Source organism: Plectropomus leopardus, chromosome 16 (assembly GCF_026936395.1).
Source record: "Plectropomus leopardus strain MGB_pleo_1.0 chromosome 16, ASM2693639v1, whole genome shotgun sequence".
Classification (NCBI taxonomy): domain Eukaryota; kingdom Metazoa; phylum Chordata; class Actinopteri; order Perciformes; family Serranidae; genus Plectropomus; species Plectropomus leopardus.
The window spans coordinates 14760614-14778299 of record NC_142191.1 but is presented as its reverse complement, the minus strand read 5'-3'; the positions used below and the strand labels follow the sequence as shown (position 1 = coordinate 14778299).

The following is a 17686-nucleotide window of genomic DNA, read 5'->3' as shown; positions in this document are numbered from 1 at the left end:
GAAAACAGCTTAAAACTGCGTTAAATTGCTTGCCGAGACACGCCATAGCATAGAATGTTGCAAAAACAGCCAAAAACACAATAAAATGGCATGTCGAAAAATATGACAAAAAAAGCAAGGCTATAGTATGGCAAAAATGTCAAAAAATGACATGTCCCCAAAACAGTTGAAAACAGCTTAAAAGTGCATTAAATACCGTTCTGAGACACGCCATAGCATAGAATGTTGCAAAAACAGCCAAAGACACAATAAAATGGCATGTCGAAAAATATGACAAAAAAAGCAAGGCTATAGTATGGCAAAAATGTCAAAAAATGACATGTCCCAAAAACAGTTGAAAACAGCTTAAAAGTGCATTAAATTGCGTGCCGAGATACGCCATAGCATAGAATGTTGCAAAACAGCCAAAAACACAATAAAATGGCATGTCGAAAATATGACAAAAAAGCAAGGCTATAGTATGGCAAAAATGTCAAAAAATGACATGTCCCAAAAACAGTTGAAAACAGCTTAAAAGTGCATTAAATAGCGTGCTGAGACACGCCATAGCATAGAATGTTGCAAAAACAGCCAAAAACACAATAAAATGGCATGTCGAAAAATATGACAAAAAAAACAAGGCTATAGTATGGCAAAAATGTCAAAAAATGACATGTCCCAAAAACAGCGGAAAACAGCTTAAAACTGCGTTAAATTGCGTGCCGAGACACGCCATAGCATAGAATGTTGCAAAAACAGCCAAAAACACAATAAAATGGCATGTCGAAAAATCTGACAAAAAAAGCAAGGCTATAGTATGGCAAAAATGTCAAAAAATGACATGTCCCAAAAACAGCGGAAAACAGCTTAAAACCGCGTTAAATTGCGTGCCAAGACACACCATAGCATAGAATGTTTCAAAAATAGCCAAAAACACAATAAAATGGCATGTCGAAAAATATGACAAAAAAAGCAAGGCTATAGTATGGCAAAAATGTCAAAAAATGACATGTCCCAAAAATAGTTGAAAACAGCTTAAAAGTGCGTTAAATTGCGTGCCGAGACACGCCATAGCATAGAATGTTGCAAAAACAGCCAAAAACACAATAAAATGGCATGTCGAAAAATATGACAAAAAAAGCAAGGCTATAGTATGGCAAAAATGTCAAAAAATGACATGTCCCAAAAACAGCGGAAAACAGCTTAAAACTGCGTTAAATTGCGTGCCGAGACACGCCATAGCATAGAATGTTGCAAAAACAGCCAAAAACACAATAAAATGGCATGTCGAAAAATATGACAAAAAAAGCAAGGCTATAGTATGGCAAAAATGTCAAAAAATGACATGTCCCAAAAACAGCGGAAAACAACTTAAAACCATGTTAAATTGCGTGGCAAGACACACCATAGCAGATACTGTTGCGAAAAGATCCAAAAACACCAAAATTTGGCATATCGAAAAATCTGACAAAAAAAGCAAGGCTATAGTATGGCAAAAATGTCAAAAAGTGACATGTCCCAAAATCAGCGGAAAACAGCTTAAAACCGCGTTAAATTGCGTGCCAAGACACGCCATAGCATAGAATGTTGCAAAAACAGCCAAAAACACAATAAAATGGCATGTCGAAAAATATGACAAAAAAAGCAAGGCTATAGTATGGCAAAAATGTCAAAAAATGACATGTCCCAAAAACAGCGGAAAACAGCTTAAAACTGCGTTAAATTGCGTGCCAAGACACGCCATAGCATAGAATGTTGCAAAAACAGCCAAAAACACAATAAAATGGCATGTCGAAAAATATGACAAAAAAAGCAAGGCTATAGTATGGCAAAAATGTCAAAAAATGACATGTCCCAAAAACAGTTGAAAACAACTAAAAATGCATTAAATAGCGTGCTGAGACACGCCATAGCATAGAATGTTTCAAAAACAGCCAAAAACACAATAAAATGGCATGTCGAAAAATATGACAAAAAAAGCAAGGCTATAGTATGGCAAAAATGTCAAAAAATGACATGTCCCAAAAACAGCGGAAAACAGCTTAAAAGTGTAGTAAATAGCGTGCTGAGACACGCCATAGCATAGAATGTTGCAAAAACAGCCAAAAACACCATAATTTGGCATGTCGAAAAATATGACAAAAGAAGCAAGGCTATAGTATGGCGAAAAATATCAAAAAATGCCATGTCCCAAAAACAGCGGAAAACAGCTTAAAACCGTGTTAAATTGCGTGCCGAGACACGCCATAGCAGATACTGTTGCAAAAACGGCCAAAAACACCAAGATATTGCATGTCGGAAAAATGTCCCAAAAAGCAAGGCTATAGTATGGCAAAAATGTCAAAAATGACATGTCCCAAAAACAGCGGAAAACAGCTTAAACGTGCAGTAAATAACATGCTGAGACACGCCATAGCATAGAATGTTGCAAAAACAGCTAAAAACCAAATAAAATGGCATGTCGAAAAATATGACAAAAAAAGCAAGGCTATAGTATGGCAAAAATGTCAAAAAATGACATGTCCCAAAAACATCTGAAAATCACATAGTATTGGAGATCAATGTCTAAAAGCCATCCAAACTCGGCCAGAAACCCCATGAAGTAGCACGTCAAATTCAGATTCAGATTTGTTTATTTGTCATATGCAATTCAACACACAATCAGCAATGCAATGAAATGTTATGTCAAAAAGAACCAGTCAACTCACTATAAAAAACAATAAAAATAGAATAAAATTTTAACAAATATATGTTAAAAAAATAGATACATCTTTACACATGTGGAAGCTCCAGAATGTAAACATTAACAAGATCTAAAGCGTATGTACATGGATCTGTGTGTGGCAAATATGGGGTTAATACAGTGCTTCAATGAGTTTATGTTGAATTAAAAAGCCTGATAGTCTGATGGTTAAAGCTGTCTTTCAGTCTTCTGGTGCGTGCAGTCAGGCTCCTGTAACACCTGCCACATGGTAGCAGGCAGAAAAGTCTGCGGTCCTTTATGATTCTTCGTGTCTTCCCAAGACACCGGCTATGGTAAATGTCCTGGATGGAGGGTGTCCCAAAAAATGCTGAAAACAGATTAAAAGTGCATTAAATAGCGTACCGACACACGCCATGGCATGGACCCTTGCAAAAACGGCCAAAAACACCAAAATATGGCATGTCGAAAAAATGACCCAAAAAGCAAGGCTATAGTATAGCAAAAAAGTCAACATATGGCATGTCCCAAAAACAGCGGAAAACAGGTTAAAACTGCATTAAATAGCGTGCTGAGACACGCCATAGCAGAGAATGTTGCAAAAACATCCGAAAACACCGTAATATGGCATGTCGGAAAATATGACAAAAAAAGCAAGGCTATAGTATGGCAAAAATGTCAAAGAGTGACATGTCCCAAAAACAGCGGAAAACAGCTTAAAACCGTGTTAAATTGCGTGCCGAGACAATCCATGGCAGAGACTGTTACAAAAACAGCCAAAAACACAATAAAATGGCATGTCGAAAAATATGACAAAAAAAGCAAGGCTATAGTATGGCAAAAATGTCAAAATATGACACGTCCCCAAAACAGTGGAAAACAGCTTAAAAGTGCATTAAATAGCGTGCTGAGACACGCCATAGCATAGAATGTTGCAAAAAGATCCAAAAACACAATAAAATGGCATGTCGGAAAATATGACAAAAAAAGCAAGGCTATAGTATGGCAAAAATGTCAAAGAGTGACATGTCCCAAAAACAGCGGAAAACAGCTTAAAACCGTGTTAAATTGCGTGCCGAGACAATCCATGGCAGAGACTGTTACAAAAACAGCCAAAAACACAATAAAATGGCATGTCGAAAAATATGACAAAAAAAGCAAGGCTATAGTATGGCAAAAATGTCAAAATATGACACGTCCCCAAAACAGTGGAAAACAGCTTAAAAGTGCATTAAATAGCGTGCTGAGACACGCCATAGCATAGAATGTTGCAAAAAGATCCAAAAACACAATAAAATGGCATGTCGGAAAATATGACAAAAAAAGCAAGGCTATAGTATGGCAAAAATGTCAAAATATGACACGTCCCAAAAACAGCTTAAAACCGCGTTAAATTGCATGCCGAGACACGCCATAGCATAGAATGTTGCAAAAACAGCCAAAAACACAATAAAATGGCATGTCGGAAAATATGACAAAAAAAGCAAGGCTATAGTATGGCAAAAATGTCAAAATATGACACGTCCCCAAAACAGTGGAAAACAGCTTAAAAGTGCATTAAATAGCGTGCTGAGACACGCCATAGCATAGAATGTTGCAAAAAGATCCAAAAACACAATAAAATGGCATGTCGGAAAATATGACAAAAAAAGCAAGGCTATAGTATGGCAAAAATGTCAAAATATGACACGTCCCAAAAACAGCAGAAAACAGCTTAAAACCGCGTTAAATTGCATGCCGAGACACGCCATAGCAGAGACTGTTGCAAAAAGATCCAAAAATGCCTTAATATGGCATGTCGGAAAAAATGACACAAAAAGCAAGGCTATAGTATGGCAAAAATGTCAAAAACTAACATGTCCAAAGAACAGGTGAAATCACTTTAAAACCAAATTAAATAGTATGCTGAGACACGCCATAGCATAACATTTTGCAAAAACAGCCAAAAACACAATATTAAGGGATGTCGGAAAATATGACAAAAAAAGCAAGGCTATAGTATGGCAAAAATGTCAAAATATGACACGTCCCAAAAACAGCTGAAAACAGCTTAAAAGTGCATTAAATAGCGTGCTGAGACACGCCATAGCATAGAATGTTGCAAAAACAGCCAAAAACACAATAAAATGGCATGTCGGAAAATATGACAAAAAAAGCAAGGCTATAGTATGGCAAAAATGTCAAAAAATGACACGTCCCAAAAATTGCTGAAAACAGGTTAAAACTGCATTAAATAGTGTGATGAGACACACCATAGCATAGAATGTTGTAAAAACAGCCAAAAACACAATAAAATGGCATGTCGGAAAATATGACAAAAAAAGCAAGGCTATAGTATGGCAAAAATGTCAAAAAATGACATGTCCCAAAAACAGCGGAAAACAGCTTAAAAGTGCATTAAATAGCGTGCTGAGACACGCCATAGCATAGAATGTTGCAAAAACAGCCAAAAACACAATAAACTGACATGTCGGAAAATATGACAAAAAAAGCAAGGCTATAGTAAGACAAAAATGTCAAAATATGACACGTCCCAAAAACAGCTGAAAACAGCTTAAAAGTGCATTAAATAGTGTGCTGAGACACGCCATAGCATAGAATGTTGCAAAAACAGCCAAAAACACAATAAAATGGCATGTCGGAAAATATGACCCAAAAAGCAAGGCTATAGTATGGCAAAAATGTCAAAAATGACATGTCCCAAAAACAGCAGAAAACAGCTTAAAACCGCATTAAATTGCGTGCTGAGACACGCCACAGCATAGAATGTTGCAAAAACAGCCAAAAACACAATAAAATGGCATGTCAGAAAATATGACAAAAAAAGCAAGGCTATAGTATGGCAAAAATGTCAAAAAATGACATGTCCCAAAAACAGCGGAAAACAGCTTAAAACCGCGTTAAATTGCGTGCCGAGACAATCCATGGCAGAGACTGTTGCAAAAACAGCCAAAAACACAATAAACTGACATGTCGGAAAATATGACAAAAAAAGCAAGGCTATAGTAAGGCAAAAATGTCAAAATATGACACGTCCCAAAAATTGCTGAAAACAGGTTAAAACTGCATTAAATAGTGTGATGAGACACACCATAGCATAGAATGTTGCAAAAACAGCCAAAAACACAATAAAATGGCATGTCGGAAAATATGACCCAAAAAGCAAGGCTATAGTATGGCAAAAATGTCAAAAATGACATGTCCCAAAAACAGCAGAAAACAGCTTAAAACCGCATTAAATTGCGTGCTGAGACACGCCACAGCATAGAATGTTGCAAAAACAGCCAAAAACACAATAAAATGGCATGTCAGAAAATATGACAAAAAAAGCAAGGCTATAGTATGGCAAAAATGTCAAAAAATGACATGTCCCAAAAACAGCGGAAAACAGCTTAAAACCGCGTTAAATTGCGTGCCGAGACAATCCATGGCAGAGACTGTTGCAAAAACAGCCAAAAACACAATAAACTGACATGTCGGAAAATATGACAAAAAAAGCAAGGCTATAGTAAGGCAAAAATGTCAAAATATGACACGTCCCAAAAACAGCTGAAAACAGCTTAAAACTGCATTAAATAGTGTGATGAGACACACCATAGCATAGAATGTTGTAAAAACAGCCAAAAACACAATAAACTGACATGTCGGAAAATATGACAAAAAAAGCAAGGCTATAGTAAGACAAAAATGTCAAAATATGACACGTCCCAAAAACAGCTGAAAACAGCTTAAAAGTGCATTAAATAGTGTGCTGAGACACGCCATAGCATAGAATGTTGCAAAAACAGCCAAAAACACAATAAAATGGCATGTCGGAAAATATGACCCAAAAAGCAAGGCTATAGTATGGCAAAAATGTCAAAAATGACATGTCCCAAAAACAGCAGAAAACAGCTTAAAACCGCATTAAATTGCGTGCTGAGACACGCCACAGCATAGAATGTTGCAAAAACAGCCAAAAACACAATAAAATGGCATGTCAGAAAATATGACAAAAAAAGCAAGGCTATAGTATGGCAAAAATGTCAAAAAATGACATGTCCCAAAAACAGCGGAAAACAGCTTAAAACCGCGTTAAATTGCGTGCCGAGACAATCCATGGCAGAGACTGTTGCAAAAACAGCCAAAAACACAATAAACTGACATGTCGGAAAATATGACAAAAAAAGCAAGGCTATAGTAAGGCAAAAATGTCAAAATATGACACGTCCCAAAAACAGCTGAAAACAGCTTAAAACTGCATTAAATAGTGTGCTGAGACACGCCATAGCATAGAATGTTGCAAAAACAGCCAAAAACACAATAAAATGGCATGTCAGAAAATATGACAAAAAAGCAAGGCTATAGTATGGCAAAAATGTCAAAAAGTGACATGTCCAAAAAACAGCGGAAAACAACTTAAAACCATGTTAAATCGCGTGCCGAGACACGCCATAGCATAGAATGTTGCAAAAACAGCCAAAAACACAATAAAATGGCATGTCGGAAAATATGACAAAAAAAGCAAGGCTATAGTATGGCAAAAATGTCAAAATATGACACGTCCCCAAAACAGTGGAAAACAGATTAAAAGTGCATTAAATAGCGTGCTGAGACACGCCATAGCATAGAATGTTGCAAAAAGATCCAAAAACACAATAAAATGGCATGTCGGAAAATATGACAAAAAAAGCAAGGCTATAGTATGGCAAAAATGTCAAAATATGACACGTCCCAAAAACAGCAGAAAACAGCTTAAAACCGCGTTAAATTGCATGCCGAGACACGCCATAGCAGAGACTGTTGCAAAAAGATCCAAAAATGCCTTAATATGGCATGTCGGAAAAAATGACACAAAAAGCAAGGCTATAGTATGGCAAAAATGTCAAAAACTAACATGTCCAAAGAACAGGTGAAATCACTTTAAAACCAAATTAAATAGTATGCTGAGACACGCCATAGCATAACATTTTGCAAAAACAGCCAAAAACACAATATTAAGGGATGTCGAAAAAAAATGACCCAAAAAGCAAGGCTATAGTATGGCAAAAATGTCAAAATATGACACATCCCAAAAACAGCTGAAAACAGCTTAAAAGTGCATTAAATAGCGTGCCGAGACACGCCATAGCATAGAATGTTGCAAAAACAGCCAAAACCACAATAAACTGGCATGTCGGAAGATATGACAAAAAAAGCAAGGCTATAGTTAGGCAAAAATGTCAAAATATGACACGTCCCAAAAACAGCTGAAAACAGCTTAAAGGTGCATTAAATAGCATGCTGAGACACGCCATAGCATAGAATGTTGTAAAAACAGCCAAAAACACAATAAAATGGCTTTTTGGAAAATATGACCCAAAAAGCAAGGCTATAGTATGGCAAAAATGTCAAAAAATGACACGTCCCAAAAATTGCTGAAAACAGGTTAAAACTGCATTAAATTGCGTGCTGAGACATGCCATAGCAGAGACTGTTGCAAAAATATCCAAAAACACCATAATATGGCATGTCGAAAAAATGACCCAAAAAGCAAGGCTATAGTATGGCAAAAATGTAAAAAGATGACACGTCCCAAAACAGCTGAAAACAGCTTGAAAGTGCATTAAATAGCGTGCTTAGACACGCCATAGCATAGAATGTTGCAAAAACAGCCAAAAACACAATAAAATGGCATGTCGGAAAATGTCACAAAAGCAAGGCTATAGTAAGGCAAAATTGTCAAAAGATGACACGTCCCAAAAACAGCTGAAAACAGCTTAAAATTGCATAAAATGGTGTGCTGAGACACGCTATAGCAGCAGATTTTGCAAAAACAGCCAAAAACACAATATTAAGGCATGTCGGAAAAAATGACCCAAAAAGAAAGGCAGGTATGGCAAAAAAAAAAATTTAAAAGATGACACGTCCCTAAAATAGCTGAAAACAGATTAAAAGTGCATTAAATAGCGTGCTGAGACACGCCATAGCATAGAATGTTGCAAAAAGATCAAAAAATACCATAACATGGCATGTCAAAAAAATGACAAAAAAAGCAAGGCTATAGTATGGCAAAAATGTCAAAAAAGATATGTTCCAAAAACAGCTGAAAACAGCTTAAAAGTGCATTAAATAGCATGCTGAGACACACCATAGCATAGATGGTGCAAAAAACGGCCAAAATATGGCATGTTGAAAAAATGGCCCAAAAAGCAAGGCATGTATGTCAAAAATGTCAAAAAAAAGACACGTCCCAAAAACAGCTGAAGTCAAATTAAATCTGTATACCATAGCATGCCGAGACACACCATACCATAGACTGCTGCAAAAAGATCCAAAAACACCATAATATGGCATGTCGAAAAAATTACCCAAAAAGCAAGGCTACAGTAAGGCAAAAATGTCAAAAAAAGACATGTCCCAAAAACAGCTTAAAACAGATTTAAACCGCATTAAATAGCATGCTGAGACATACTATAGCGGAGAATGTTGCATCACTGGCCAAAGACAACATAATGGGGCATGTCAAAAAAAATGACTTGACAAGCAAGGCTATAGTTTGGCAAAAATGTCAAAAAATGACACTTCTCAAAAACACCTGAAAACAACTGAAAACCAAATTAAATTGTGTGCCAAGACACGCCACATCATAGATTGTTCCAAAGAGATCCAAAAATGCGTTAATGTGGCATGTTGAAAACATGACCAAAAAGCAAGGCTATAGCATGGCGAAAAATTTCAAAATATGACATCTCCAACGAACAGCTGAAAATCACTTAGTATAGCATATCGGACATGGTCATGGTACACAATGTTGAAAAAACATACCACAACGTTCAGAAACCCCATAAAACAGCATGTTGAAAAACTGACTAAAAAAGCAATACTATACTATGGCGACAAATATCAAAATAAAAACATATCTGAAAAATTGCTGAGAATCATAGCACTTTGAGGCCTGTTATAGTATATGACCAAAAAATTGTGCGAAGCGTGTCTCGGCACGCAATTTAACATGGTTTTAAGCTGTTTTCAGCTGTTTTTGGGACATGTCATTTTTTGACATGCTTTTTTTGCTTTTTTTTTCAACTGTTATGTGAGTCAGGCCAAAAAATTAAATTCTTGGCAAGAAAAATTCACTCCATAAAGTTGGTCAAAAATCATCTTAAAATATATATAATAATACAATAATATATAGAATTTGTCATTAAAGACAATCCAAACACCTGAATAATCGGCTAAAACGATAAATTCGATTTCTGTCAATTTTAGTAAGACTTCACCGCCAAATCTAAACTTTGAAAAGAAATGAGGTGTCAGGAGGATTAGCTCTGAGAGTTGAGCGTTGTTTCATGATCAGAGGGTTAAGAGATCAAATCTTACAGGCAACAGAAAATTTAGTTCCTGCACTGTGTTGAAAATTTGGCTGATAGATGACGCAGGCCGAAAATCAAATTCTTAGCAACGAAAATTCACTAAATAAAGTCAGTAAAGAATCATCTTAAAATATAAATATCTTTGTCATTAAGACAACCAAAACACTTCACCTGATTTATCGGGTATAATAATAAATCTGATGTCTGTCAATTTCAGACAGACTTCACTTCCAAAATGAAACTGAGGTGAAGTGTCAAAAGGATTGGCTCAGAGAAATAGAGCGCTTGCTTTGTAAGCAGAAGGTTGTGAGGTCAAATCTCACAGGGAACCAAATACTTGGTTCCTGGAGTGTGTTGAAAAATGCAAAATGACTTTTTTTAGACAAACTAAATAGAGTCATAAAATTAACATCTGAGAATATATATAAACTTTGTCATAAAGACAATCCAAACACTTCACCTGATTTACCGGCTAAAATGATATATCACTCAGCTATATATCGTATATCCTTTCAGCAGATAAAGCAAGTGAAGTGTTTGGGTCGTCTTATTGACAAAATTATATGTATTTCAAGATTAAATATGATATTTATAACATAAGATTTAAGATAATAATATACAGTTTGGTACTGTGACGCACTTTGTAACTCTGTAAATAAAATCCCGGCTAATATCTGTGTGTTCTTTTGATATAAGGGTCATATGGCCAGGAAACAGAAAATTCTGTATCGGCAGTGACGTCTGTCAATTTTAGACAGACTTCACTGGCAAAAGTAAACTTCGAAAATTGTTGCCAGGAGGATTAGCTCTGAGAGTTGAGGCGCTTGCTTCATGACTGAAACGTTGTGAGATTAAATCTTACTGGGAACAGAAAATTTGGTTCCTGCAGTGTTTTGAAAATTTGACTGATAAATCAGTCAGGCTGAAATTAAAATTCTTGGCAAGGAAAATACACTAAATAAAGTCAGTCAAAAATCATCTTAAAATATATGTAACTTTCATCGAGAACTCATCAAGATAACCCAAACATTTCTCCTTATTTATCGACTAAAACGATATATATCACTCAGCTATTTATCGTATATCCTTTTGGCAAATAAAGTAGGTGTTTGGGTTGTCTTATTGACAAAATTGTATATATGTATTTGTATTTTAAGATGAAGATTAAGATATATGTATATGTATTTTAAGATTAAATTTAATGTTTAAGATGTAAGATTTAAGATGATAATATCCAGTTTGGTATTGTGAAGCACTTTGTAAAATTTTGGCTAATAGCTGTCTGTTCTGCTAATATAAGGGTCATATGGCCAGAAAACAGAAAATTCTGTATCGACAGTGACGTCTATCAATTTTAGACAGACAGACACTGCAAAAACAAAACTTGGAAAATTGAAATGGTGCCAGGAGGATTAGCTCCGAGAGTTAAGGCGCTTGCATCATGACCAGTAGGTTGTGAGTTCAAATCTTACTGGGAACAGAAAATTTGTTTTCTGCTGTGTGTCGTCTTTAAGATGATAATATATAGTTTGGTATTGTAAAGCACTTTGTAACTCTGTCAATAAATTTTTGGCTAATATCTGTCTGCACCGTTTGGTGCTTGGGCCCTAATAATTCTTTGCATCCCAAGAGGGTCCTTGCAACGGTCAGTGGCCGGGCCCTAAAAATGACAAAAAAAGAAATACTATAGTATGGTGAAAATTGTCGAAATATGACATCTCCAAAAAACAGCTGAAAATCACTTAGTATAGCTTATCGAGGCCTGTCATAATATATAATGTCAAACAAACGCCCCCATAAAATAGCATGTCAAAAAATGACCAAAAAAGCAATACTATAGTATGGCAAAAATGCCAAAATATGACATGTCCAAAAAACTGCTGAAAACCACTTAGTATAGCATGTGGAGGCATGTTATAGTATATAATGTTTAAAAAACATTCAAAAATGTCCAGAAACCCCATTAAATAGCATGTCAAAAAAATGACCAAAAAAGACATGCTAAAGTATGGCGAAAAACGTCAGATTTTGACATGCCGCGAAAATGGCTGAAAACAATCTTCTATATCTTGGGGAGTCACGTCATAGCAAGCAATGTTGCCAAAAAGGCCTAAAAAGTCCTGATTTATCATGTCGAGAAAATGGCCGAAACCGCCTAGTATAGCAAAAAACATCAAATTTTGACATGTCCCAAAAATGGCTGAAAAGGACCCAATATATCTTGGGGAGTGGCTGAAAATTGTATGGCAAAAAACATCATTTTTTCCCACTTTGTATACTATGAGGCATCTCTACAAGTTATAATATGTTGTTGTCAGGCATTTTTTGGACGTCATTTTTTTCGACATTCTGTAGTATGAAGTGTCTCGACATGTTATACTATGTGGTTTATGCTATTTTGGATGACATACTGTAGTATGACTTTTTGGTTGTATTTTGGACAACATGCTATAACTAAGACTTTTTTATGGTATTTCGGATGACGTTGCTTTGATACAGTGGTCTTAAAGTTATCACAAACTGAGACTGTTAAGTTGAGCTATCTTATAATCAATGTTTACCATCTTTCCTTCCAGGAGTTCCATGAGATGAGCCACGGTCTGCTGCTGTGGCTGGAGAACATCGACCGCAGGAGGAACGAGGTGGTGCCCATCCCCCCTAAACTGGATCGTGAAACATTAAGAGCTCATCACAAAACACTGACGGTATGTCTCTCTATAAAACAAGTTGCCATACATAAACCTTTTATTAAACGGTTTAAGAACCCTGATAACAAATGTTATGTAACAGGGTTAGAAAATGTATACAGTAACATTAACAAGTTATCTAATGTATCATATAAAAAGTTATATATGATGAACTCTAACAGCTAAGTATATTAATATATAAATTTTGGTAATTTTTGGTATAAACAAAAAAATAAGCACATGAACTGCACATCTTTGTTTACCCTCAAAACTGCCACATAGATTTGCCATTTTACAATCTAGAGAGACATACTGAACAGTGAAGCCAGTGACATTGACTCCTCTGATTCTCTTTTTTTCCCGCAGCAAATCAAGCGCGAGCTGCTGGACTCGCAGCAGAAGGTGTCCTCTCTTCAGGAGCTTTCAGCTCAGCTGCTGGTCAACACTAAACCTCAGACTTTGCTGCCGTTGTCGCAGGCCTCGGAGCAGATACAGGCTCAGGGCAGTGAGTGTCTGGAGGCTGAGGAGAAGGTGCACGTGATCCTGAACAGGCTGAGACTGCTTCTGAGGGAGGTCAGCTCAGATCTTGAGGGGTTGGAGAGGAGACTGGAGTACAAAGACACAAGCCAGGTCAGAACAAAAATAATTCACTCCATTATGCCTCTTTAAAACATATTTCCCTGTTCATCACTCACTCTACACTCTTCTACACACACAATCACGCTTCATACGTGCACTCGTTTCAGGAACATTTTAGTCTGGTCTCCCTTTTTACACCTGACATGGCAATGCTTGAATAGATAGCCCAGCAGATGGCGGTAATACAACACTAATGAATGGCACCCACCATAAAACTCACCAGCAATGTATTTACTATTTAACAAGTTTGCGAGGAGAGTAATGTTGTTTGTGATCCAGTTGAATGAGAAACACACATCCAATTCAAATGCATCATCAATGAGCCTTGTGATTGGCTCACACACTCCATGTGAATGTGTCTTGCATCAGACAAACTTAACCCCTTTATGTGCTTGTTCCTGTGATGTTACTGCTGTCATTCACAACTCAGCCATACCAGCATTTTCTGTGAAATGTTGTCAACGCAGACTTACGCTCCAATGATTTCCCTGAATATCAATCTCTGCTTCCATACACACATGACCTTATTCAAGAAATGTTCCTGAACATTTCAGGGACAGACTCTGTGTGTGTGTGTGTGTGTGTGTGTGTGTGTGAGAGAGAGAGAGAGAGAGAGAGAGAAAAGGGGGCTTGAGTAGCAGTTTTATTTAGATCCAAACATTATTGTGATTGTTGTTGTTTTGATCTATTTTTCAGGATGTCTTACCATTGCCTGTGGGCAAATCAGAAGTCTGTGGATCAGCTGCTCCCAAGTCAGCAGCGACTGCCCAAAGTCGCAAAAGATTGGTAATGTTTTCCCTCATAATATCTAGTAGAGGGGGCTTAGCCTCCATGCTGAATAATAAACAACAAAATAACTTAACAGCCAACCTACCTTTTCCTTTTTGTTCCCTAGTGTCTCAGATTTTCCCACTCTTATCACCCCATTTATTTTTATTGTTAATATAAATGTTTGCCCTTTTTCAATTGCTCTGCAAACATGTACATAAAAAAAATGTTGCTGCCCCCCCACCTCCCTCACTTCTCCCTTTTTTGAGATGTTTTTGCCACCCACACCATGTTGATCTGCCAAAAATGTACAAGAAAACCTGGCTTTTCGTTTCACACGATGAAACAGTAGTTCTCATTTTGGAATCCCTGTATGTATAAAATAAATTACATTTTATTCTGTTTTACCACGTTAAATTTAAACATATTTTAATAATATCAGGATTTAGTCTTGAGAAGCCAGATTTCTTGGTTCTGAAAGTCAATCACCATCATTGATTATGTTGCTGCTCTTTGGTTGTTGATGATTCCTTCTCTAGCGATGTTATGGCTCCTTATGGTTTTTCTCTCATCTGAGGCTTTGCCTTTATTTGCCCTTGACTGAAACATTCTTTTCTTTCTTTTACCCCTCCCTGCTCATTGCGTGGTACAGCCCCGAGGCAAAAGTAGTCAGGTCAACCCAGGACACCCTGAGAGCGGCCCGCGCCACAGGTACCTCTCTCCTGGACTTTAGAAACACGGGATGATGATGGAACCAAAGCTATGCCTGAATAGAAACCTGATTTTTACTCATTCAACCCATGAGAGAATCAATCACAATCAGCCATGTTTTACTCATTGTAAATTATGTTAGACCTTTTAACCTCTTAAATTGATTGGTTTGAAGGCTTTAACCCTGCGTTCCATGATCCTCCCTTATTCTAGAGACCATATTACCAGCTCTTAAACGAGTGGGGAATCGCCTACATCAGGCCGCTCCCTTTCTCCTTTAATGTTTTCACTGCTTCTGCTGCTTTTTGAATGGCATCATGAAATATTGCCATCATACTTTTGCTTTCCTCTCAGAGTGACTGTAGTACTCTCCTGGCCCACTAGATGGCATTATCTGAATCCTCCCTTCCTCATTCCCTTAGCTGTTTTTCTTTCTCATGTTTCCTTGCTGTTTCTTTCTGTTCATAGTTGAAAGCAGAATATGACACATACTCCTGCCCTTTATTTCCTTCTACCTTAACTCCCACTTTCTTTCCTATGTGCTGTAGTAGGTCATAAAAAAGGTCAAAAAGTGATAGTATAGTATGTCAAAGTACCACAAAAAAGTCAGCTTAGTATGTCGTCCAAAACAGCATAAGAGCCTCATTCTCTAGTATGTGGTCAAAAGAAACGTATGTATAGTATGTCAGCCAAAATAGCACCAAAAAAGTCAAGTATAGCATGTCGTCTGAAATAGCACCAAAAAGTTACAGTACAGTGTTGTCAAAAGTATCACAAAAAACTTGGCATAGTATGTCGTCCAAAACAGCAAAAAAAACTTGTGCTCTAGTATGTAATCAAAAGAAACTTTAAAAAATATAATGCATAGTATGTCATCCAAAACAGCACCAAAAAGTCATACTATAGTATGTCGTCAAAATAGCACCAAAAAGTCACACTATAGTGTTGTCAAAATTAGTATCAAAAAGTTGTACTATAGTATGTTGTGCAAAATAGCACCAAAAAGCCGTACGATAGTATGTTGTCTTAAATAGCACCAAAAAGTCGTACTACAGTATGTTGTCCAAATTAGCATCAAAAAGTCATATTATAGTGGGTCTTCCAAATGAGCATTAAAAAGTCATAGTATACTATGTTGTCCAGAATAGCACCAAAAAGTCATACTATAGTATGTCGTCCAAAATAGCATAAAAAAGTTATGGTATAGTTATGTCATCCAGAACAGCACCAAAAAGTCATAGTATAGTATATAGTCCAAAATAGCAGCAAACAGTCATACTCTAGTATGCCGTCAAAAATAGCATTAAAAAAGTCACACAATAGTATGTCATCCGAAACAGCACAAAAAAAGTTATTGTATAGTATATCGTCCAAAATAATATAAAAAAGTTATACCATAGTATGTCATCAAAATTAGCATCAAAAAGTCATACCTCGTCCAAAACAGCACCAAAAAGTCGTACTCTAGTATGTTGTCCAAAATAGCACAAACAAGTCATAGTATATAGTATGTTATCCAAAATAGCATTAAAAAAGTCATACAATAGTATGTCATCCGATACAGTACAAAAAGTTATAGTATAGTATATCATCCAAAATAATACAAAAAAGTTATACCATAGTATGTCGTCAAAATTAGCATCAAGAAGTCATAGTTTAGTATTTTTACCAAAAAAGCACCAAAAAATCATACTGTAGTATGTCGCCCAAAACAGCACCAAAAAGTCGTACTCTAGTATGTCATCTATAATAGCACAAACAAGTCACAGTATGGTACGTAGTCCAAATTACCGCAAAAAAGTCATACTATAATATGTCGTCCAAAATAACACCAAACAGTCATAGTACAGTTTGTAGTCCAAAATAGCACCAGAAAGTCATATTGAAGTGTGTCGTCCAAATTAGCCTTAAAAATTAAAATGTCGTTCAAAATATCCTAAAGAAGTTATACAATGTGTCCTCCAAAACAGCACAAAAAAGTCATACTTATAGTGTGTGGTCCAAAATAGCATTAAAATAGTCATACTATAGTGTGTCATCCAAAATAGCACCAAAAAGTCATAGTATGGTATGTAGTCCAAAAAAAGCATAAAAAAGTCAGTAAAATATGTCGTCCAAAATTGTACCAAAAAGTCATACTATACTGTGTGGTGTGTGTAAAATGGGACAAAAAAAAGTCATACTATAGTATGTCGTCCAAAATAGCACCAAAAAGTCATAGTATAGTATGTTGTCCAAAATAGAATAAAAACGTCATACTCTAGTATTTCATCCAAAACAGCACCAAAATATCATTGTATAGTATGTTGTCCAAATTAGCATAAAAAAGTCAAACTATAGAATGTTGTTCAAAATTGCACCAAAAAGTCAATATAGTATGTTGTCAGAAAGAGAAGAAAAAAAGTCATAGTATATAGTATGTTGTCCAAAATAGCACAAACAAGTCATAGTATGGTACGTAGTCCAAATTACCGCAAAAAAGTCATACTTTAGTATGTCATCCAAAATGAAAAAAAAGTCATACTATTGCACCAAAAGGTCAATAGTTTGCAATTTTCAATTCAACAAAATAACTGATGAGTTTTAAACTCCAGACAGACAATAACCTGAACTGTTGAGTTAAGTGTCCCTAATAACCTGTTTATGTGCTTTGTTTTTACTAACGGCTTTTTATTGTGCTGTCTTCTTTGTTTGGTGGGCCGAAGACAAATTTCCATCCTGGTGGACATTAAAGATCTATTCTATTCTTTTAGATTGCATAAAGAAGTCAAACTATAGTATGTAGTATAAAAAAGTATATAAAAGTCATACTTAAATATGTCGCCAGATATAAATTCTATAGTATTTAGTTCAAAATAGGGCAAAAA

At 36.1% G+C, this 17686-nt stretch overlaps 1 protein-coding gene across 7 annotated transcripts in view; it reads left to right on the top strand.

The window, feature by feature from the left end:
* Nucleotides 1-17686, top strand: part of syne1a (spectrin repeat containing, nuclear envelope 1a) — a 197484-nt gene that overhangs the window by 175203 nt on the left and 4595 nt on the right. For all 7 annotated transcript variants that reach the window (XM_088089591.1, XM_088089588.1, XM_088089595.1 and 4 more), the window contains 4 exons: nt 12591-12719; nt 13068-13331; nt 14037-14126; nt 14761-14819. In XM_088089591.1, the coding sequence (XP_087945717.1) occupies nt 12591-12719; nt 13068-13331; nt 14037-14126; nt 14761-14819 (542 nt within the window). The remainder of the gene's footprint in view (nt 1-12590; nt 12720-13067; nt 13332-14036; nt 14127-14760; nt 14820-17686) is intronic.